We start from the raw sequence: 22689 nt of genomic DNA on the forward strand, positions 1-22689 counted from the left end.
GCAGACCCTCCCCTGTCCTGATTTCCCCACACCCCAGACCTGTCACAAAGAAATATCTGGCTGGATCTCTTTTAGGTGTTACCCACAGAAAGCCACAGCTTACATCCAAGTGTCAAACTAGCTACAGAAAGTCCATATAGCAAAAAAACCCAAACCCTCTTTGAGAGAGGCCAAGCACCAACTCTGAACCTTAGCTTTGATTTTGACCTGTCCTTCAAACAGCAAACCAGTTCCTGAAGCCTTGGTTGCATGTGATGACAGTATTGTAATTACTAACACTTATTATTGTGCACTTTTAGTCTCAGAAGTTTAAAACTCTGTACAAATACTGAGTCAGTATTAACAGCCCTATTTGACAGATGGTGAAGCAAGCAAAGAGAAGCTAAAGGGAATATCTTGCAAACTCAGAAGTGGGTTGGAGTCCAGAAGTGCTAATTTTCCCAGACTTGCCGGTTCAGGCCTCTGAAAAGCATGCACTTTTATACAGATGCACCTAATTGTATCTGTGCCATTTGAAAGTGATTTCCTAAGCAATTTATCAAAGGTCCCACTGTGCATCCATGGCAGAGCCAGGGAAACATCCTGAGTCCTGACTCCCAGTCACTTCCTTGCTCCATTGAGCAGCATCCATTGGCACAGCTTTCCCAACAGTCTGCAGAGACACATCGACCTAGTCAAGATCTTCATCCACCTATCCATCTCCCCAGCTGGAAATACTGTGGGCACTCTAGGAGATCTTGTCCATGCGGGCAGGTAGAGGCGCAGTGAAAGAGGAAGGGGCAATGAAGAGGCTCCTTGCCGAGCATCCCTTGTTTTTCAGGGTCAATTCATTTTGAGAGTCAAAACCTGTGAATATGTTCTGCAGCTCATACAGTGCCACTGAGCCACAAGAAGCAATGGGATATTTGCTCTGTCCACACCATCTCCTGTGCTTCATACAGCTCTGCCAGGAAGCCTCCAACATGCTTGTCTCTGCCCCTTGTAGCATGAATCTTGAGTCTTCTTGTAGCTCTGTCCTGCTGCAGTTCAGGTTGCCCTGTGGCCTCCTTACTATTCCATGGTCTTCTGCTTCTCCAGACAATGTGCAGAAATTTAATTTGTCTTCTACAATTACAAGCATTAGTACAATGGGTCAATTTCGCGTTCAAATGTAATATAATGAAATATTGCTGGGCCCCTAAGTTACTGTGGTTATTAAAAAAAATCATTGGTTCCTCATGTTTTTTAAAACTGTTATTCTACTGCTCTGGGATTTGAGTTTATTTTTCTTCCCATTTGCTTGTGAGCCTGCAAAAGAACAATTTTTCTCCCTTTCACTTATAATATGATACATGAATATTTGAAGAAGCCTATAAAGCTATGAATGAAACATCAAGAATACAGCATGCAGAACACCAAGGGATTATTTTATCTTTATATTTCTGAGTGAATGCTGTGCATGCAAGCAAGAAAATGATTTCACGGACTAAAGCTTCCTTCCTGCACACGCATCTGCTAATGTGCCCTTAGCCCTGACCTGTAATGTTTCCTGACAGCCCATCTGGGGATGCTGTACCTGTACCAGCCTCACTGATGGCCTCCACGCTGTTCCCATCCAACAAGCCTCCTTCCACTCCCCCCCAGCCCAGGCTGCATCCCTCCAGTCCTCCTCAGGGCACCTCTCCCTTTCCTGCACTACTGCTCTGGACATCCCGCTCCTTATGGGGCCGAGCCAGGCCACCTCATTGCTCCTGGCATCTCAGGTAGGCTCAGGGGTTTGACATGTACTCTTAAAGGGAACTGCAAAAATTAGCTCCGCAGCCAAATCCAAAATAGCAGTCCCAAGTATCCCTTACCTAACTCTTGCATGGTGTGATTGTGGACAAACAGGCATGCCTGCAGACAAGGTAGGTGATGCTGACTCTTCCAGGAGGACCCAAAGCCTTCAACTCTGGATCCCTGTTCCTCCTTTACTGGAATTTCTCTGCCCTGAAGGCCTGGTTTTGATTACCAAATTGCATGCATGAACTCTGCTTCCCCTGCCACCCCTGAAACTGCACAATTTATGCCTGAATTTAAAAAAGCTGCTAAAAAAGCTATTTACTAATAAGCTATTTAATCTGTATGGTTTTGGGGTACTTTGGGGTCAAATCCTACTGTGACATGCATGTTGGTGTGGGTTACAAATCAGGAATTTAATTCCTTCTTGTTTTAACTCTACTGAAGCCAAAGAGCTCAAACCAAGAGGAACCAGGTTTGGGACGGGAGCAGACCAGCAATCGAGCAATCCTGTAGTTTACAACACAAGGTGTGTCCCAGCCTTTTTCTAAATAGTGAAATACTTTTCTCTGCTGTTTACCTTACAGAGAGATTCGACCATGTTGCATGTTTTATTCTGGACTCATTCTTCATTAACATAAATCTTTTCTAATCAATATCCCTAAAGACCCCAGGAAGCCATTGTGTAGATAAGAGAATCCTTGTTAAAGGCCTGGGATTTACAGGGTGAGCTGAAATGAGGGACAGGAGGCTGGATTTTGAGGAGACTCTCAGTCATACAGCAGGGCTGTCACAGGAAGCCAAAGGCAAGGAGAACACACTGCCTGCACCCCCTGCAGTTCCAAAGGTAACCATGCAGTGACCATACAAACCACAGGCTCAGCTCCCCAAAGAGATAAGGAACCCCCATCTTCCAGATGTAACTGTCCACAGGCTCTGCCTCCAGATTTGCTCACTGAGGTGAACAAACTGTTTTCCTAATAGATTGTGAAGAGCTATAAACATGGGGTTTTTTCAACAGGCTAAACAAGGCAGAGATTTTGCAGCATTAACCTGAATGCTGATATTATTGAAGTCAATAGCAAAGCTCTTGCAGACTCCAAGAGACTCCTCTCTATCAGGAGAATCACCAGCGTTCAGTTTAATCAGAGAGCTGCGAGCAAATCACTAAACCTTCAGGGAATGAAGTAACAGCAATTTAACATTTCTTTGCTATTCCCATCAGCAGCTGATGGAAGAAGGAGCTTCTTAGCATCTGCCCACACTTCAGAAAACTGAAGCACATGTGCTCATGGATCAATGCAGCTTATCTTATACAGGCATGGATCTTTGTACCAAGTCACATAATTTCATCAATATTTTGATATAGACAACTTGTTGGATCAATCCAAGCTAGGAACCCTTCTTTCTTTGCAGTTTAATCCTTACTCTGCAACTCCCAGCCACATCCTCCTCTGGGGCACAAAGCTTTCCCATCAAGGGTGCTGCTCAGTTAAAAGGAGATATGCTATGAGATTTCTCTCCACCAGTTGAATCTGTGCTGGAAGTGCTGAGAGAATTTCAGTCAAAATCTTCCCAAGCCAAGTCATGCCAACAAGCTGTTTAATAGTGTTCACCAGCCATCCGTGCTCCCATTTCCAGCAAAGCTGTATCTTATGGGAGACATGCTTTCTGAATCAAAACTTTGCATGAAGGATGTCAGTCCCTTTTACAAAACATAACCCTCAAGACTCAGCCTTCAAACATCAGTTCTGAGGCTGAATCTTCCACTGCTGTGCCATGAGCTGCATTCTTACAAGCTGACTCCCAATTACCCTCACGTAATATATTTTCCAAATGTTATTTTGAATGTTATCTGCAGTCAAGTGAAATCTTCCAAAGTAGCCTCACTTGCCATTTGGGCTCCATCAACACTAAGGCTAACCACAATTTAACCAGAAGAGCAACTTTATCCAGGGAAAGCAAAGCAAGTTTTTCTCCTGTAATCCAGGGCTGTGGAAAAAGTGTGAAAGCTGACGAGTGAAAGAAAGTATTACTCCAAAATCCTGCTGGGACAGCAGCAAAATCCTTGTTCTCAGTTGTGAGCTGACACAATAGCAGAGTTGCCATGAGAGCAAGAGTCAAATCAACAAACAGCACCTCGTCATAAAGGAAAAGACTCATTTCACTGCAGAAAGCCTTTAAAAAGGTGCTGAGAAAAGGATGGCCAGAACTGTGGTTCAGAGTGATGGGAGGTTTCAAAGTTCTGCAGCACTCAGTAAGCAGAGATTCAGTATACATGGCTGTGCATATGTAGGAAAGGTGAGATAAGGTTTCGAAGATTAATTTCTTAGAAATGGAGAGGACAAAAGAAGTAAGGAAACCTGGGAAATAGCCAGGAGTATAGAGAAAAGCAACACTTACCATCTTTGTCAAGCAAAGAACATGAGTCTCTCTTTGATTTCTTTTTCCTAATTTACTTCAATATAACAAGCTTGCAGCAAGTGCCATCTTTGCCAGTGCTCTGTGCATCTGATATGCCCCTACCAGTATTGGTATCGCTCTTCATCACAGGCCAGGCTAGCAAGATACCAATCTCAGATCTATTCTCATCTCTTTGAATTACTGGAGCACATCAACAAAAGAGCTGCTATAGTAAGACTACTTGATGTGATTTGTTTGGATGATCAGAAAGGCTTTGAAAAACTCCAGTTGCAGAAAGTGATTGGTGAAAAAGAACAGATGAGCTGCAAGACAAAGTTTTGTGTTGTAGATGTAGCATTTATATAACAGGAGTAGGTGGTGAGCTCTCCTTATAGCAAGGGTTAAGAACTGAATGTCCCAAGGCTCAAAGCAGCACAGCTCTGATATAAGTGGGGGTGAAGAGTAAAGAACAGCATCTGCAGATGATGCAAAATGTTTCAGCTAAAAGGCTGTATCAGTGGCTGTTCTGTGTTTTGCAAGCTGTGATCAACCTGAAGACAGGAACTTGTGTTTGGATTACCACAGGTACTTTAGAATGAATTTCATGCTGAGCTCTGGCCCTCACAGAGACTCTCCTGCAGACTCCTCTGCCCCACAGCTCTGATCACGGCCAAGGAGAAGTTCCCTTGAGTGGAGGTGACTGCTTTGTATCAGCAGGTGTACAGGACAGCACAGACACTAATGCAAATCAACCGCATGGTAGCAAACCCGGCTCTCACCTTCCATCCTCCTCCACTGCATGTCTATCAGAAACCACTGCCACCGCAGCCAGCAGCAGTGCAGGTACCCTTAGGACAGCACGCTGGGTCTGAATAGCATAAGGCTCCGGACCAAGTTCTGCATCCCAAAATAAACCATTCAAACTCTGCTCCAGGCTGGTTTGAAAACCACATACTACTCATCCCTGCTGTCGCCTCTACCATCCTTTGAAGGGACATTTCACCCCTGATTTCATCACTGCCACCTAGCTTGTATCCCCAAGGTAAGCTGGGAGCTACCCTCTGCATGGAGAGGTCCTGGGGTGGGTACAGGCCCTCAGCACAAAGCTATGGTAGTGCAGGCACAACTGTGATGGACTGGCTGTCTCTGTGTGACCTGGATTGCAGATTACTTTCAAAAACAACTGCCACTCATCTGAGATGTCCAACACTGCCCTGCTTCTAGAGCAGGCAGGAGAGATGTTTTGAAGACACTATGAAGAGCTGTCTGAGAACATCAATACTCCTACAGCTTCTTTTAGGCACAGGCTCAGTGGGACACAGCTAAATGGCAAGTAACAACAAAACAAGGACACACCATGAAGAAACACACTTTTTTGCAGCGTTGAAAAAAAATGTATGGGTAACCAAAACCCAGAGAGACTCTTCTTCAAAAGCAACTGGGCCTGGATCCCCCCCAGGAGAGGCAGGAGCTATGCTTTGCCTTTGTCATGTGAGTCGTGGGGGGGGGACATTCATCATCACAACAAAACCAAGCAAAGTTCCATCTAGGTGACTGTGGTGTAGGACTTTCCCCCTGTCTGTGGGTACGGGTAATGGCAGCACGTGCACAGCACTGTGGGGGGCCTGTCTGCTCTGCAGTGACTGTGCAGACATTGCAGCCCATGGAGCTGATCAGTCGTGAGTCAAAGCTGATCAGCTTTGCAAGAAATAAACCACCTGAACTCTTTCCCTACAATGGCATGATGCTGGCAGAAACACATGGGCAGGAGTCAGCATGAACATCCCTTCCCAGTGCTGTACAGCACGTCACATGATGCCTGAGCATGTGCAAGCTTGTGCACCTCCCGGGCTGCCTCCTCTCTGCCAGGAGCTGGCCACTCAAGCATGCATTCCATGAAGCTGCTGGCCACAGCATCTGCTGTTGATTGCTCACAATGCTCTCTATGGGAAAGCCTCATGTAGCTCCTTATTCTTCATCCCAAGCACAAGGTACACTCACCAGAGATGCTCACGAGAGATGCCACAGTGTGCAGCACTATGGAGCTGGGGATCTTTTCAGATGCCCTGGACTTAGTGTAGCGACTGTGCCACCTTGTGCCAGCAACATTCACAAATGCAATTTAATCTCCCACCTCTTAGATTTTAAAATCATGGTGCTCTCACTCTGACTTTTCTCTAACGAGGCCAACCAGGGCACTGCATCTCCTCTTTGGCATGGTCCTTTACTTCCTCTAGGCAAAGAGGGTCCATCCGAGGGTGCACACTCACCCCCTGGCCTGCAGGCTCTGTGCTGCAAATCACTTAGTCCAGCTCTGATCTCCTCTCTGCCTGTTGCAAATCAGATTGTCCCACTGACTCTAGCTGATGTTGGTGTAAACGAGACACATATGATACAGCAAACTGGCTTTGCAGTCCTAATAATAATGAGGACATTTTACAACTGAACCACCTTAGGGTGGCCACTTGGGGCCATTTGGATTTTTTTCAAATACGTGTTTTTATTCAGCTAGATGCAATGTGACCTCCTACATGGGAAAAAGAAATGTGAAACTTCACAAAAACTAGTCCAATCCTGACTCTGTATCCTAAAGCTCATTGTTTAGAAATGAGGACTCACAGAGAGCAGACAGCTGAGCAGAAAATTCAGTGTGATGCTCCAAACTGACAAGTGCATAAGCAGGAGAGAGACGGATGCCCATGATTTTCATCCTGTACCTGCTGAGATGGAGGTGGAAAACCCACAGATGGGAAGAGGCACATGTGGAGAGGAGAACCCCAGTGTGGTTCTAGGACTGAAGACTTTGATCCAGGGCTGAACACTTTGCTTACACAGATTTAAAGGGCTTAATCTCCTTAAACACCCAAGAAGAAATCTGAGTGTACTCTGGGTATAGTGAGTAGATACCTGCACAGAAGCTGCGGCGCTATATTGTTCTTTCATGCGATAGAGAAAAGTACGGAAATAACTAGTGGCTACAAGTTGAGGTCAGACAACTTCTACCTAGAAGCCATGCTCACATCTTTACCCTGGAGGGCAACTGACTGCTGGGACATACTTCCATTGGATACGGTAGGTTAGTTGTGCTTCTGCTCAAGGGCATCTGGACTTTGGTGAAACCTGAGGGCCTGTGCTCGACAGAAATCTGATGCCCCTCACTGCCTCCGGGCTGCAGGAGGCGGTCTGATGGCATTAAAACTATGGGTTTACATTATTACATTGCTCATGCAACCTGTGCCTATCCTGGACATCTTACAGAGCCATGCATGGGAGCTCAGACTGGCCAGAGGGCAGCTGCTGTGCTGGCGAGATAAGCCGTGCCATGCACGAGCAACTGCCAGGTGTTCCATCACCGGCAGTAGCACATGGGAGCAGAAATAAGGCCATGGGTTCACACATCTGACTCTACTCTGTAACAGAAACCCAGAAGGTGGATTTGAATTCCCTTTTGAAAAGTGCCTCTGTTTAAATCTTGGCCCTCCCAGGCCATCCTAAAGCTGGTGAAGCCACTGGTAAGACTCCGTGAGAAAGAGATCAAACACATAGGACAAGGACAAAGATACATGTAGGCAAGGCACAATTGTAAGTCTGGGGTTATTCCCACTATGATCCTGGTCTGATGGGAGATCCTGGGTCTCACTGCTGATGAAGTAGGACTTCAGCAGAGCTTCACAGTCTCTGCATGACAGATTGTGATTGTCTGTGACACATTAAAGGGGTTTTTCAGATGGAAGACATGAAGAACCATTTAATAAAAAAAAAAGCAAAACTAGTTATCTCACACCTTTCCTCTTCTCCTATGGACTTTTTGCTGCACATCATAGAGACTCAAGAGTACCAAGGCAATGCCACTGGAGGTAACAACAGAGGGAAGGACAGGGGAGTACAGGAGGAGCTGAAGGGGTAGCCATGCATTACACCCTTCTCTTGTCTTTCACGTTCCCCAAAGTCCTGGCAAAGGAGCAGGAGCAGGGAGAACAGCAAAGCTGCACTCAGAACGAAAAACAGATCCAGACAAGGAAACCCAATCAAAATAATACAGCTTCCGAGGCTCAAGCATTGCACAAAAAGAGGATCAGAAGTAAGCTGGGCTCTAAAAGGTAGAGACGACACCAAAACAGGGTGAGAGCAAGAATACAGGAGGGCAGAAAGTAAAAGTCAAGCCCTCTACAGGAGGAGGAGGAGAAAAGGAGGAAGGGTAAGGAGGAGAAAGAAGGTTATATTTTCTAGATTTGGGGTTTGGATACTTGATTCTGATTTTTTTCTTTTTTCATTTTTTTCAAAAAGGATCTCACACCTGATATTCCTCGTTCCATCCATTGCGGTTCACCAAGGGCAATGAAGAAATTCTCCTGCCTTTCGTATTCCTCCTCATCTACTATCTTAACCCTTATGGTCTTCCTGTAGGGACAACAAGAGAGACAACCGTGTACAGCGGGTCGGCTGGCTGGAGGCAAGGTAGCAGCAGCAGCAGAGGCGGCGTGGGCTCCTGGCACACAGCCCCTTCCCCTCCGGGGCAGTGTGCATGTTGGACACAGGGCATCCGTAGCAGCTGCTCCTTGGGGAGCGGAAGGGTGTTAGGGTTAGAGGGGGCTGGCAAGGGAGTGAGGACAGAGGGAGAGAAAAGAGGAGAGGGACCTTGCTGATGGTTAGTGGAAGGCAACTTCTGTAGCGCATATTTTTTCAGTGTCAGATGGTAATGGAAAGGGTATCAGCTGCCTGAAAGTTACCAGGGACCACCACCCTGAGGTACCCACTGTGTTTAGGCTGGAAGATCAATGGCTTCTCACAATTAATAATAAATACAATAATAATATCCTCACAATTAATAATAAATCTGCAGGGACTCTGGGCTGGGAGCCTGAGGAGAAGAGAAAGGCACATTCCCCAGTGGGGTGAGGTGGGTCTCTGCTGGTGGGCTACAGCTCTGTCAGCTGCAAAGGAGGCTGACAGTTCTACCTTCTATTTTTAAAATTACACATCTTATGGCTTTCTCTCCTTGATAGTGTCTATCTCTTCTTCCTAGCCTCTTCCCCAAATGAGAACTCAGGTTTCCCAGGGAATGAACAGCTTTGCTGGGACCTCACAGGGGACTCAATGGGACTAAAATGCCTCCAAGGCTTAAAAGGAAATGCCCTGGGCACTAGAGCGGAGTTGGTCTCTTCCTCCTGATGCCAGTTCACCTAGCTCCCTCCAGTATCCCTGCAATGCACACAGTTGCTGTGAGCCCCCATGTGAACCAAAGTGGGGCATCAGCTCCTCCTTGCCCTCAGCTCTTGTTCCCAGAGTTGCATTGCAGGAACCACAGCAGAGGCTGCACAGCCTTTGGCCTGCTCAGAAGTTATAAAGCTGCTTCTACTCCAGGCCTCGATTCCTGTCATTTTCTAACATAGGTGTGACCAGAACAATCCATAGGACCAGGACTGGGTGATGATTTCCTGAGATGCTGGATGTGTTTCTAGCTAGCATCTTCCCACTGATGCTACAAAATTTGATTGGGCCCTTCAGTGGCGATGGCAGAAAGTCCCTCTCAAGTTGCCACAAAAATATGGACAAGCATGACTTCTTTCCATCCTTGTCTCAGCTCTCTCTGAGCTCCCCTCACCACTTTGCCTCTCCCCCACCCCAGCATCACTCCTCATGCCACCCCATGGGTACCATATGACACAGTGTGCGCGCACAGCAGTGCTTAGGGCAGAGCAGTTGGAGACAGAGAGACATCAGAGGAAGAGGAGGACAAGAGGAGGAAGGAGATGGAAGAGAGGAGGAAAGAAGAATGTTAATGTTAGTCTGCAGGGCCAGTACTACACCTTTCTGTAAACTCATATCCACCATGCGGGGGCTCATCAGCTCAATGAAGAAATTCTTGGTTTTTTCATACTCCTCATCATCAATTACCTTGATGTGAACTGTTTTGCTGTGGATGGAAAAATAATAAGGGTCATAAAGGGGAGAGGGGAACAGAGAAGCAAAAGTGGAGGAAGGAAGGAGTTAAACGGGTACATTAGAGAGTCAAAGTTTTCTCACCCACTGAACAAGCTCAACTAGGCCCTTAAGAAAGGCTAAACCCACACTCTTACAAGTGACACTGGCCAATTTTCTGTTTAACCCAAAGGCAGAATGGCAGGCCACACTGTGCAGAGTGAAGTTAGACAAAACCAGCTCTGATCCCCCAGCAAACCGGCTCAGGGCTCAGCTTGTGGGCAGTAGGTCTGATGGCCAGCAGAGAAGCAGGCTTCCCTCATCCTGCTACATCCCCATCCTCCCCCCCTCACACACAGGCAACAGCAGCCACACAAGCACACATACCCCACAGGCACCATGCTGCTGCCTCCCTGCCAGCAACACCCACTGGCCTGGCAGATGCCTGCTGGCCCCACAGGTCATGGAGAACCCTGCAACCTGCTGCTCTGATGTAATTCATGTCAGAGGGAGCTCTAGGTGAAGCAAGTTCCTTAGCTGCTGAAGGGATAGCTTCATGGGTCTGCTCTGAGAGGTGCTGGCTGCTGGAGCAGCCAGGCAGCACATCCTATGTCTCTCCTTTGGCAAATTTCTTACAAGTTCTCAAAGCATTTTGTAAGAAAAGAAGAGCTCACCGTGCCATGGTTTCCTTCACAATAAATACATGCCTTATGCAGAGGTTACTGTCCTGCAGCTTTCACACCCAAAGAGAACAATGGAAGTGACTCAAAGGCTCACTGCCTCCTTACAGTCAGGACTGTTGCAGGCCCAAAATGACCCCTGTGCTCCCCTTACTTTTCCAGTGGCTGCAAAGCTTCATTCAGTTCCATCCCTCACTCATGACTGAAGAGATTGGTACTTAGATTCTGAGCTCATCTCACACCCTCTTAAATACAACATTGTCTGCAGGTGGAACTGCTCTGAATGGGCATATATGCTTGTCATCTTGGGGCTCCTGGACTTCCAGTTGGCCCCAGCCCCAAGCTGGAACTGCATTCATTAAACCAAAAGTCAGTTCCACATAAAAAGCATTTTCCTTACCCCAAAACAACTGCCCCAGGAGCCACAGGCCAGCTGCCCCCTCCTACAAGTGAATGACTACCCGCTTCCTACACACGTACCCACACATAGCCCTGTGGCTATGACCTCTCCTTCCTTCCTGCTCATCCTCAACATTCAGATCAGCCCCAGGTCATGTTGTGCACAATTAGTCTTGACTGGGGATGGGAAGGAGGAGAAAAGCAGGACTGGCAATCACAGAGTCTGGAAAAATAGCCCCAAGCTTGAAATCTCTATGGGCCTCAGCCTGTAGCCCTTGGCACTAAATATACCCAGTATCTTTGATCCCACAGCATCCTGGGGATGCTGCAATCCTCATCCTGGGGATGCTGTCACTGCCAGCAGCCTCCTGAAAATAACCATTTCACAACAGAGAATAGGAGAACTGATCGCATGTCATCCCTGTAGCTTGCATTCCTAGTGATAGCATTAATGACCACAAAATTAACTGGTCATCCTACAATTTGACCCTCAAGTTAGAACTGCTCCTGCACTCCAACTGTGGAAATCCTGTTCCCTGTGCTGACTCTAGTTTTGATCTTGGTCCCAAACCTCGTCTTTCAAATGATGGCATACAACCTCTGCCATACCCATCAGTGCAGGAATATGCAGGACAAATAACCTCTAATTCTTCTTTCTAAGCTAAATCATCTTTATTTTTGCCAGTGCTTGCTCTACCTATACCCTGCACCAATGCCAGCAAGCCTACTTTCCCTTCTTTAGACCCTTTCAATCTCTGCTAATCCAGCCTGAAGGATATAGGATTTGAAATGGTACATCTCTGGTGTAAATGTTGCCACTCTGCTAAGACTTCATCATGATGATTTTTTTGCAATTTTGTTGGAGAGGTTGAATTTGCCTTTTGAACCAGATGTTGTCAGGGCCCCTGATACTTTGCACAGCTTGTTCAATTTGCTGAGTTAAATCTACAGCTGATTCATAGCTCTGATCTTTTCCTTGCTCATTACTACAAAACAGAAGGTGGGATTTTCAAAAGCAGCCAGTGCTTCCTGAACACGGGCTGCTTTTAAAAATCCTATTCATAAGTACCATTGCTTATGGTTTTTCCATTCTAGAAGCTTCAAAACACTCAGTATTGCCTGTCTGCAAAAATTTGGAAAAAAATACCACAGACCATGTTTCCTGTGAGCAACCTTAGTTATCACAACAAAGCTATTCTAAGGCTTTATGCAATTAATATTATGCATGTATACCATTTCAGTTTGTTTTCATATAACAACCTTCCTTCTTTGCTTCCTTTTCTTCCTTCCTTCTGTCCAAACTGTGGACTGATGAAATAATGATTCACTATGTGTACATTTTGTTAAGTACAAGATGCTCTACATGGTCTACTAAATAGTTCCACAGTGGTGAGAAGTCCTTAGAGTACTCTTTTTTAATGTAAAAAAAAAAAAAAAAAGAAGATAAAAACAGTCAAGAAAGAGAAAGAAAACATGCTGGGGATCCCTAGAGGCTAACATGATAAAATGCTGGATTTCAAAAGCAGGTCCCCTTGGGTCAGGAATACAGAAGTGAAAACCTTCTGGGCTCCTAGACCAGCTCAGCTCTGCTGTGATCTGGACCATTACCACACACTCAAGCCTCAGGTGACTTTTCCAAAAAGAGAATCTGAATTTGGTGATCAATCCAGTAAAGTTCTGGTTTCCTCTTTTGCTACAAGCTGTGAAGGAGAAAAGGACCTTTTACCCAGCTCTGAAACAACAGGGCAGGGACAGACCAAAGTGACAGACCAAAGCCACAGGTGCCCTGCATGGATACAGGTGCCCCCTCATCCCAACTGACTGAATCTCAAAAGAGGTGGTGCCCGACCTCTCCAGTTTTGTTGAGAGGCGATGAGTGCTCAGCAGGTCCTCCACACTGTTAAAGCTTTCAGGACCCAGAGCAGGAGCCCAGAGGTGTGGCCCATGTGGCTTGGGGACCCAGGTGGTGTGGGATAGGGATGATGGGAGCCAAACTGCCCACTCTTGTTCCAGAGCCAGAGTGTTGCCAGCCGTCCCCTTCCAAAGAGGAAAGGAGCAGGGCAGAAGTTGGCAAGGACTGTGCAGTGCCAGGGGAAGGTAGATAAGGGCTCACAGGCGCAGTACCACATAATGGGGAGCGGTTAACCTTTCACTGGGATTTTGTGGCAGAGAAAAGAGCAGCATTCCCGCTCCCGGGCCACTCTGCAGCCTGCACAGATGGAGGCATGGGGCTGGGCTTGCTACCTTGAGGGGAAGTACACTTCTCTCAGCTGGCTGGCTGTTCCCATGACTGTCACCACAGAAAAGCCAGTGCTGACAGAGGGGGGTTATGGGGCCCATCAGGCCACCCCTCCCAGCCCAACGTGGCTGGTGAGGGCTGCCCTTTCCCAGGCTCTGTAGCTTCCCTACCCACTGCAAGCATCTTGCTCCTCTCCAGGACTATTAAAGCAACTGTAACTACAGTTGCATCCTGAGCTGTCATAAGTTGTCTGGAGGCCAAAACACAGATTGCTCCCGCACAATCTCATCTCTTACCTGCAGCAACATTGAGAGCTGCCTCCTCAGAAGGCATGAAGAATGGAGGAAATGGATGGAGAGAAGGGCTGGAGTGTAACACTGCCCTGGGAATACATCACGTTAATGTGAGAGATGTGACAGAAGGACACCAAGAGGCAGAGAGTGTGTGGGAGCAGGAGGCTTGGGAACGTTTTGCTGGGAGAACATCGTGACAGCTTCTTGAAATTAATGGAGGCAGAGGCGAGCATGAAAGGGGCTGACAGTGCAGTTGCCCTGATGGGCATGCTCACCACGATGGGAAGTAAGGAGTCTGAAGCCTACCTTGCTCAGCTGAGCAGCTTTCATTCCCCAGCCTTTGGTTGTTTCACATGAGGAAAGGAGGACACTTTCCAGCCTTCCTCTTTCTCCCTGACAGCTTGACTGTGGCCAAGACATATGTCAGAGACCTCAAAAGCAGAGAACAACAGAGACCATCCAAAAGCCTCTCCTGGCGGCAAGGAGCCACTCTGTAAACACAAAGCTCCACCACCAGCACCAAGCCACAGTACAGTCCAATCTCAATCCCTGCACGATATAGTGATGGGAAGAGCTCTTTAATTCAGGCCTTGGTGGTGTTTTCAGCAGATGGAGCAATGCTTTCAATTTGGGCTGTGACATAGCCAGACAAGTCAAAAGCCAGCATTCCCGAGGAAAACCTGGCCATACAGAAGTCAAGATAGCTGCTTGCTTCCTTCTTTTTCTCTGAGGTCATTGCAAGCTGCCACCAACAGCCCTCAGATGATGGCAGTCCAGGCTCTCCTTTCAACATGCACTTAGAAACAACCACTGATTTTAAAAGTTAGGGATGGAAAAGCTCCTCTGGGGAGCAACATTAAGAATAAGATTTCCCTGAGTAAGCAACAGAAGATGAAATGAATAGACATCGATCTTCTCCTAAAGGACTTTGCGCACATGATGTTGCTAAATTCCCCATCTGGGAAGTACAGAGGATAATATATAAAATCATTTTATTTGACAACACGTCCACTTCCAACACACAAGACAACAACTGGATGGTTATTTGATTAATGTGCTAGAAAATATTGAGTATCTCTCTGTGTGGACACTCTCGTTTGCAGGAATTATTGCCGAGGAGGTTAAGAGGATGTGTCTGTGTGTGTCTATGTGACTTTGGAATGTGAAATAAAGCTCAGCTCTAAAAACAGTGCAAGTCAGGAGATATCATATAGTGTATACCACTGAAACAGGCAGGGCTGTGCAAGGGCAGAATTTACAGTCCATGGTGGGATGCTGTTAGCCAGAATGAGAAGCAGCCAGGACAGCAAGGTAAACATCTCTGGGTAGTGAGATGTACCAGGAGATCTTCAGTGACTCATTAATGTGAATCATTAGTGATACACCTTGGGTCAAGCCACTGTGTTCTTGACACACCTTGACAAATCCTCGTCTGATTTGTTGTGGATTCACATCCCTGCAGCATGAAGTTCAAAGCAGTCTGACCCTTCCCCAGAGTTCTGCACTGGGTTGAGGTTTCAATGTGAAGCTACAAATATGACCTATTCACTGTGGTAGAAGACCTTATAGAGAAGTCACAGAATCATAGAATATGCTGAGTTGGAAGGGATCCACCAGGATCATCAAGTCTAACTCCTGGCCCCATACAGAACACCCTAAGAATCACACCATGTGCCTGACAGCGTTGCCCAAATGCTTCTTGAACTCAGGCAGTCTTGGTGCTGTGACCACTCCCCTGGGGAGCCTGTTCCAGTGCCCAACCACCCTCTGGGTCAAAAACTTTTTCCTCATGTCCAACCTAAACCTCCTCCAACTCAGCTTCATGCTGTTTCCTCAACTCCTGTCCACTGGTTATGAGAGTGAAGAGGTTGGTACTTGGCCCTCCACTTCCCCTCACAAGGAAGTTGTAGACTGCAACGAAGTCCTCCCTCAGTCTCCTCTTCTCCAAGCTGAACAGACCAAGTGACCTCAGCCACTCCTCATAAAGCTTCCCCTCCAGACCTTTTACCATCCTCATGGCCCTCCTTTGGATGCTCTCTAGTAGCTTAATGTCCTATTTATATTGTGGTACCCAAACCACACACAGTATTCAAGGTGAGGCTGCACCAGTGCAGAGTAAAGTGGGACAATCATCTCCCTTGACCGGCTGGCTATGGTGGGCATTTGAGGCAAACCAGAGGGAATTAACTGTCTTTGCCCAGTTCACTGGGAGGTGGATATTTAACAGAGCAAAGTGACAGTGCTCGCAGGAAAGGTGAAGAAGCCAGCAAGAGAAGCCCTTTTTTTGATGCACACTGTCACAAGAAGCTGCACATCAAGTAAGCCAGAGTAACAACCAAAGCCATTCTGAAGCAAAGAATTATGCTGTAGCACAGCACAGCTAAAGACAGGAGGTGCTGAGTCATCTTAATTTCAACAGGAAATCATGGTAATTCAGAAACTTATCCAGACTATGACCAAGACAGGCAGGCTGCACGTTGGGCTCAAGCTCATGTTCGTGAAAGATTTTTCGGCTCCCATGGGGATTGTGGAAGGGGGAACAGGTTTTCAAGCATCCAGCTGTAGCCACTGGCAATGGTCCCAGTTTGTTCTAGCAGAAAGGTCAGAATTGAAGGTGCCTTTAAGGTCATATTAGATGCTGGTACCAATTAACTAAGCAGATGTCAACAGGATAGATGAACTGTCAGAAAACAGTTTCGAGCAGATCACTGATGCGCAAGTTGCTGATGTCTGAGTTACAGAAGAACTGGTGCTAGTACAGAAGCTGGAGACAAGCCATTGTGGGCCAGTTTCCAGGAACTGGCTGTGTCATTCATGAGGACCTTGGAAGAGCAGCTGTGCAAGAGTTATCCCACTTTCTGTAGCAAGAACATGGGGGACAGCCTGACAGTCTCACTACTGGGCCAGTCAGCTATAAAGTATCACAGACAGAAACCATCCTCAGAAATTGAGATTTTTTTCTTTTGTCTTCAAGTTGGCTTATGGGATAACCAGTTGGTAACTAGTTATCTTATAATTAAAATCAACTGATAACTTATCATCAGATAACTATCATCTTATCATTAAAATAAGGTTCTTCACAGTGCCAATCACCATATGACCTATGTACTTCTCCTGGCACCCTGAAAACATACAAGCAAATCAGTTGATACTTCCATATCAGTGGATACTTCCATATCCATACAGTGCCTGTGATCCATATTTCTCTCAGGGACTTGATAGGGAACAATCCCTACTTCCTTTGAACTCCTCATGTGGAAGATGCTACAGTGATGCAGCCAGAAAGGTGAGGGAAGAGAGCAGAGAGAGATTGAAGTGGTGGTGGACACATCACTTATTCATATGAGTATCAACTTGTTTTGCTTCATCTGATGTGGTTCCCATTTAAAGGGACCTGTGCACTTCTGTAAGGCATCTCCTCTTCCTTGCCAAAGTTCCATTATGTCATTAGGGAACCAAAAGACCTCAGAAAATAGGTCAGCAAGCAACTGCTATCACCCTGCCTCTGGGCAGAGCCATTCCACCAAGTCGTTCCTGACAGGTAGGTGTTTGCCCAACTACTTTCTGAAAGCCACATGGGAAAGATGGTTTTCTGGACAATCTTTCCCCATATTTCAACTCTTTACCCCTAAAAAGTCCACGCAGACTGACGAGGTGGGAGCAGGAAGAAACTTTGGCACTGCCCCTGCAGTCCCTGCAACAAAGACGGGATCTGGGACTGGCCCAGGTGGCCTAGAGTCAAGGTTACCCTCTGCAAGACCCTATCCCAGCCAAACGTGCAGCACACAAGGGACCTCCGCTCCATTCCTGCGAGGGCCAGGAACAGAAACATCCAGCTCTGCTACAGAGGGTCACAGGGAGGAGGGAAAAGGTCCACTGAAGAAGACACCATACAAGACGTGGCTGTACCCCGAAGTGTAGACAATGACCCCTGTCCAAAGTCTTGTGTGGTCCTTCATGCCCATCTCCCCGTGACTGTGTGGGACTCCGTGTAGGACCACCAGGAGCTCAAGGGCTCTGCCCAGCTGGCTGTTAGCAGTGTACTTTGTTCACATCACACCAGATCTCTGTAAGGGATAAAGGAGGAAATGTTGACTCAGAAAGACATCTTCCTTTTGTGTATTCCTCATGTAATCTTGGCTAATTAGTAAATTGGCTCATGTTTCCATTAGAACTATTAAAAATGCTTCAGTAGCTGACACATGATAATTAAAGGGACATAGCCAAGACTAAAAGCCCTATTTTTTCAAGTCTTTACTTGCATTAGAAAACTTTAAAGTGTTACCGGTCAAAGATTTATAGTGATAGCTGGTAAAAAGATCAATCCAAATTTAAAAAAAAATAAATTGCCTAACTCTTATGGTTCCTCCATCCCAGATGACAATACTAAAGGGGTCATTTTGTGTTTCTGGTCATCTTCACTTTTCAGTTGTGTTTCCTGCTGTTTCCTGCACAGCAGCCCAGCCCTCACTTTCCACTCCCACCCAACACTGCAAAGAGATATGAAATGCTGCCAACTTCACATGACAGTGTTTTGCACCTACTTTGTACCAGTGCAAGTAACTGTACAGGCAATGAGAAATCAGAGCTGCTAAGTTGCAAGTGAGCCCATTAAGCATTTCCAGGTCTTGGAAAAAAATCCTTAAGTATCTGATGTGTTATTCTGTTATTCAGGGCAACTCAAGAGATATGGTATATCCATGCATCAGCCATGGGAATCAGCACCAAAGCTAGGGAATGATAAATGTGTCACACTCAAGCTGGAAGCCCTGAAGAGCTGGAAAAAGCATGGTAGGGAAGCACCAAAAATGCTTCAGGAGGTTCCATAATGCAGTCAGCCCTATCAGACAAGATTTCCAAAGCACTCTACATCTCACATTGTTCAAACATGATAAAATGTTCTAATATACAGGGTTCTTCATGGAAAGATGCCACAGTTTGTTAAGAATTTCTTCAAAAAGGGGAAAACTACTGTTTGTTAAATCCCTCTTCTCTCAGCTGAGTCTATATTGCTGATCCATGAGCTATTTGTGTTGTACAAGCATAATAGCCCAGCTCCACAGGTCTTCTTTTCTTTATTCAGTTTAATAAAGCTATTTTTTCTCTATTAAACATTTTCAGGTTCAGCTATAATCTTTGCTTAAATTCCTCTCAAAAAAAAAAAAAAAAGAAAAGAAATCTAGGCTAATCTGTGCATCACCTTTCAGACTGTTGGGTCTAAGTACTGAAGCTGTGTGTACAGACACAGAGGGGCCCTTGCCTGGCCTGCTGCAAGTCAGCTTTTTCTTCCTGACCCTATGAGACTTGATGCTTCTGGGCCAGGGGAGAACAGACAAAATTTGAACAGCCTGTGGAGCTATTTGTTGAGGTCTGTACAGTAAGTACGTCTTGTACAAGCAATAATTCAACTTGGCAGCCCATGAAACCAGACAGTTCAGGTGGGTATCAGCCTGTTGTAAGTGCAAAGCATTGCCAGGGCCCTGGGTGCAGACATTTCTCTCCTCCCTACCTTGGGCAGGTTCCCAGGGGAACAACCTCACTGAGAAGACTCTGCCCTTTTTCTCTCAGAAAGGAATTTTAAGAGGAGGAAAACTTCAGCCACAACAGGGGAGGGGAGGGGGAAGCCTTTCGAGATGTCCTGAGCAAACATGAAACTGGCATTCAGCTGGAAGTGATCCCCTGTCCCACCACCCTGCTCCCAAATCCCACCTGCAAGACACTCATCACTGGCTGATATTGGCAAACTAGTGCTTCAAGCTGTCGCCCCTGTTTTTAGACTTTTTGCTGAAGGCATGTAGATTTGGAAGCTATATTTAGATGTCTTCTCTATTCTTCAGCAACAGGGTTGCCATGGAGATGCTGGCAAGGACAAGAAGGTGGGGACAGAGGGGGAGAGGAAGTTGAGGAATGAGAAATGCCAGATTCAAAACAACCCTCACCAGCCTGAGAAGGCTTTAAATTCCTCCCAGGGCAAAAACTGCTGGAGCTTGTTAGCCAAAATGAGCCTCTGGCACTGCCTAATGGCATGGCCCTGCTATGCATCTCTCAGTCTTTGTCACAGCAGGTTTGAAGAGACACAAGTGGTTGGCCTTCAAGCACTGTTCCTTTGGGAGAGCATGGCCCCACTGACCTGAGCTTGCTGACCCAGGGTGTGTGCTGAGTACCAATCCCTGCTCAGATCATCACTCCTGTGAGTGCTGATAGTCACCTGCAACATCAGTTCATCCAATCCCGACGTCCAGAGGACAACCACCCATGTGCTCCTCTCTGGGCACAGCTCTGGAGGGCCAACTGTCACTCACTAGCCCAGCTGAACTCTGTATAGCTTCAAAATTCAGTTCTCGGAACTCTCAATGAATTTTCAAAAGCCTTCTGACATGGGGTGCCCAAAAACCAAACCTGCAGTGCTGCATGGCATCCCAGCAGACACATGCCAGCCTCTGCTGCCTGGGTGCCAAAAGCAGCCCTGTGGAAGCTCCCTGCATGTTCTGCTACTGCCATGCTGCTTCACAAGTTCACACTGACTCTGTAATCAGCCAGCTCCTGCTGGCTTTCTCTCTGCTACTGACAGTGAAGGCAGACAGGGAGCTGCGGCTGGCTCCCCAGCAGCATGGGCAGGGGCATGCTGGCACACTGGGGACAAGCAACACAGCACAGGAGGGAATGCTGATGGCCATGGAGACCTCAGCTTGCTGATCCTAGCGCCAGAGGAGCCAGGCTGTGGTGGAAGTGAAGGTGGATTACAGACAGGGATTACAGGAGGTTCTTGATCACCCCCATGCCAGCCACATCCACATCCCCTGGGCTGCCATCAGCTGCAGGTACTGACAGATATGCAGATTCACATCTACTGCCCACAACATTGCTCTTACCAGCAGAGACAATATAGGTGGAGACCAAGGGCTCCTCCTAACATGGCTGCTCAGGACTCACTGTCCTACACTTACTGCACTGTGATGTCCAGGGGCTAGATATAATACTTGTCCATAGAATTACCCTGTTAAAGTTTAGGGCTTGACATGCTTCAGTGATCTCAGACCTAGGGGGAGGTTAACAAAGCTTGGGGAGAAGGATGTACCACTGATAGTGGACACAAAGAATGCAGAATTTACAGGCCAAAGGACATTTGGCAGAAATCCCAAGATAAGGAAAAAACTAATTAAGCCAACTCAGCAACTGTGCTGAAATCGGCTCTGACTGGGTAAAAGGTAATTCTGGCAGGGGGAGATCACGACCACCGACTCATGGACCACCAACCCAAGAAATCCACCAACTCGAAGAGAAAGACTGAGCATACAGACTAACTAGCATAAGAAGCAATGGAATCATTTAACCAACAGAGGATAGAATAGTAATTAAAAAGAGAACTATGCAACTTGTAGCCAATGAATATTAATGCCTTTGTTTGCTAAAACGTATAAACAGTGAAAAGTTTTGATAGTCCTTGTGCTGGCCTTGTGGATTTGCCACCCAGCACCCCTTTCTGTGTGGAACTGTAAATTAATCAAATACCTCGACTCCTGCACACTGGGTGAAAGAACCTGTTCTGGGATAACACTGGCAATGTAATTTGGCTTTTCAAGAACAGTCAGGACAATCCCCCCAGTTCCCAGCACAGGAACACTCCACTTCTTTGTGGCTCCTGCACATGACAGCATTCACAGATTTCAGTGCTAAAAGCTCATCAAAAAGGTTGGGGAGTGAAACTAACTTTCTCATCACAAATGTATCTGGATATCAGCCTCACAAGTCCCTCTGCCCCCTCCCTCACTCTGCTCTTCCCACAGACCCAAGCAGACAGTGCTTTCAGCTCTGTAGCCCAGCCACTGGAGTTTTGCACTACATCCAAAGCAGCAAGGCAGCAATCTGTAGGAAATTAATGAGCTGCAAATAACGCTGTGCAGCTGCCAGCCTGAAACAGGCCTGCTCTGCACACCACAGATACAATTATTATATAGGAACAAAAGGAGCTGGAGCTGGGGTGCCTTGGCTCTGGTCACAGGCTTCTTGTGACCAAGATAAGGGACAGCACACCAAATTGCCACAGCAACACCAAAGTTGCATATCCAACCATTTATACAGAGCCAAGATACTGCATCATTATACAAGGTCCTGTGTATTTGATCGTACTTGCACTTCTGTAGCACTGAAAATAGGACAGAGGATACTCAGTTACACCATCTCATTTCACTCTTTGGGGCTGTTTTATTTCTATTTCATACAGAATAAAAACATCCTCGAAAAACCAAACAGGGCCATTTTCTTAGTTTCAAGGAGCTCATGCCCTAGGAGAAGCTCCCAGGAGGAGACCAGCCCTGATGGGCTTTTACTTTCAGAATCCAGAGCTTTGCACCATTAAAAAGCCACTTCCTTATTCATAAACTGAGTAAAGATCATGTCATGAGCCAGATTTGCCATGAACAAATGTGCTTCAGAAGGGTTAAATCTAGGAGCAGGGCAACCTTCAAGCCTTGCTTAATGACCCAACTTTAATTTCAAAAGAGATGGGCTGCTGTATGCCTCCCAAGGCCCTTTACTCATCCTAAAAGCTTGCCCTACCCTCATTCCAACATGCTCCTCAACTCTTATTCCCCTTCTTGCTGTCTAAGCCCTCTAACACCCTCAACACCTCAGAACTTAAATTATGGTCTGTCTTCTCCCTTCCAAATTTTGATTCACCACTGAACAACTGTATGATTTGACCTGTCCTGACAAAGCACAGGCCACAGTCCTGATGCCCCCTGGCATGCATCAAGCTCTCACTGAATGCTGGGTTTGCAGGCTGGACTCACACACTTCTCTCCATCTGGTTAGAACTGCAACTGATAAGAAAAAACAATCATTCTCCGAGCCCTGGTCTGACACCCAGCTTGGTGGCAGGTGCAGCACCCTTCACCCAGCATCAGTAAACACGTTTTCAGGGGTTTAGTAACATGACACATCTGCTCTGAAGGCTAAAACCTCAAAAAGACCTCTAGAATGAATCCCTTGGGGT

General features: G+C 46.6%; 1 protein-coding gene across 7 annotated transcripts in view; it reads right to left on the reverse strand.

The window, feature by feature from the left end:
* The window catches only part of SLC8A3 (solute carrier family 8 member A3), a 114218-nt gene that overhangs the window by 15547 nt on the left and 75982 nt on the right, over nucleotides 1-22689 (reverse strand). For 3 of the 7 annotated variants that reach the window (XM_027642080.1, XM_027642078.1, XM_027642076.1), the window contains one exon: nucleotides 9972-10078. The exons of 1 other annotated variant lie outside the window; for it this stretch is intronic. In XM_027642080.1, coding sequence (XP_027497881.1) covers nucleotides 9972-10078 — 107 coding nt within the window. Of the gene's footprint in view, nucleotides 1-8458; nucleotides 8563-9971; nucleotides 10079-22689 lie in introns of those variants that run through there. 3 more of the 7 variants (XM_027642079.1, XM_027642075.1, XM_027642081.1) reach the window with 2 other exon arrangements.

This window comes from Corapipo altera, unplaced genomic scaffold (assembly GCF_003945725.1).
Source record: "Corapipo altera isolate COAL_440 unplaced genomic scaffold, ASM394572v1 23b, whole genome shotgun sequence".
NCBI classification, from domain to species: Eukaryota; Metazoa; Chordata; class Aves; order Passeriformes; family Pipridae; genus Corapipo; species Corapipo altera.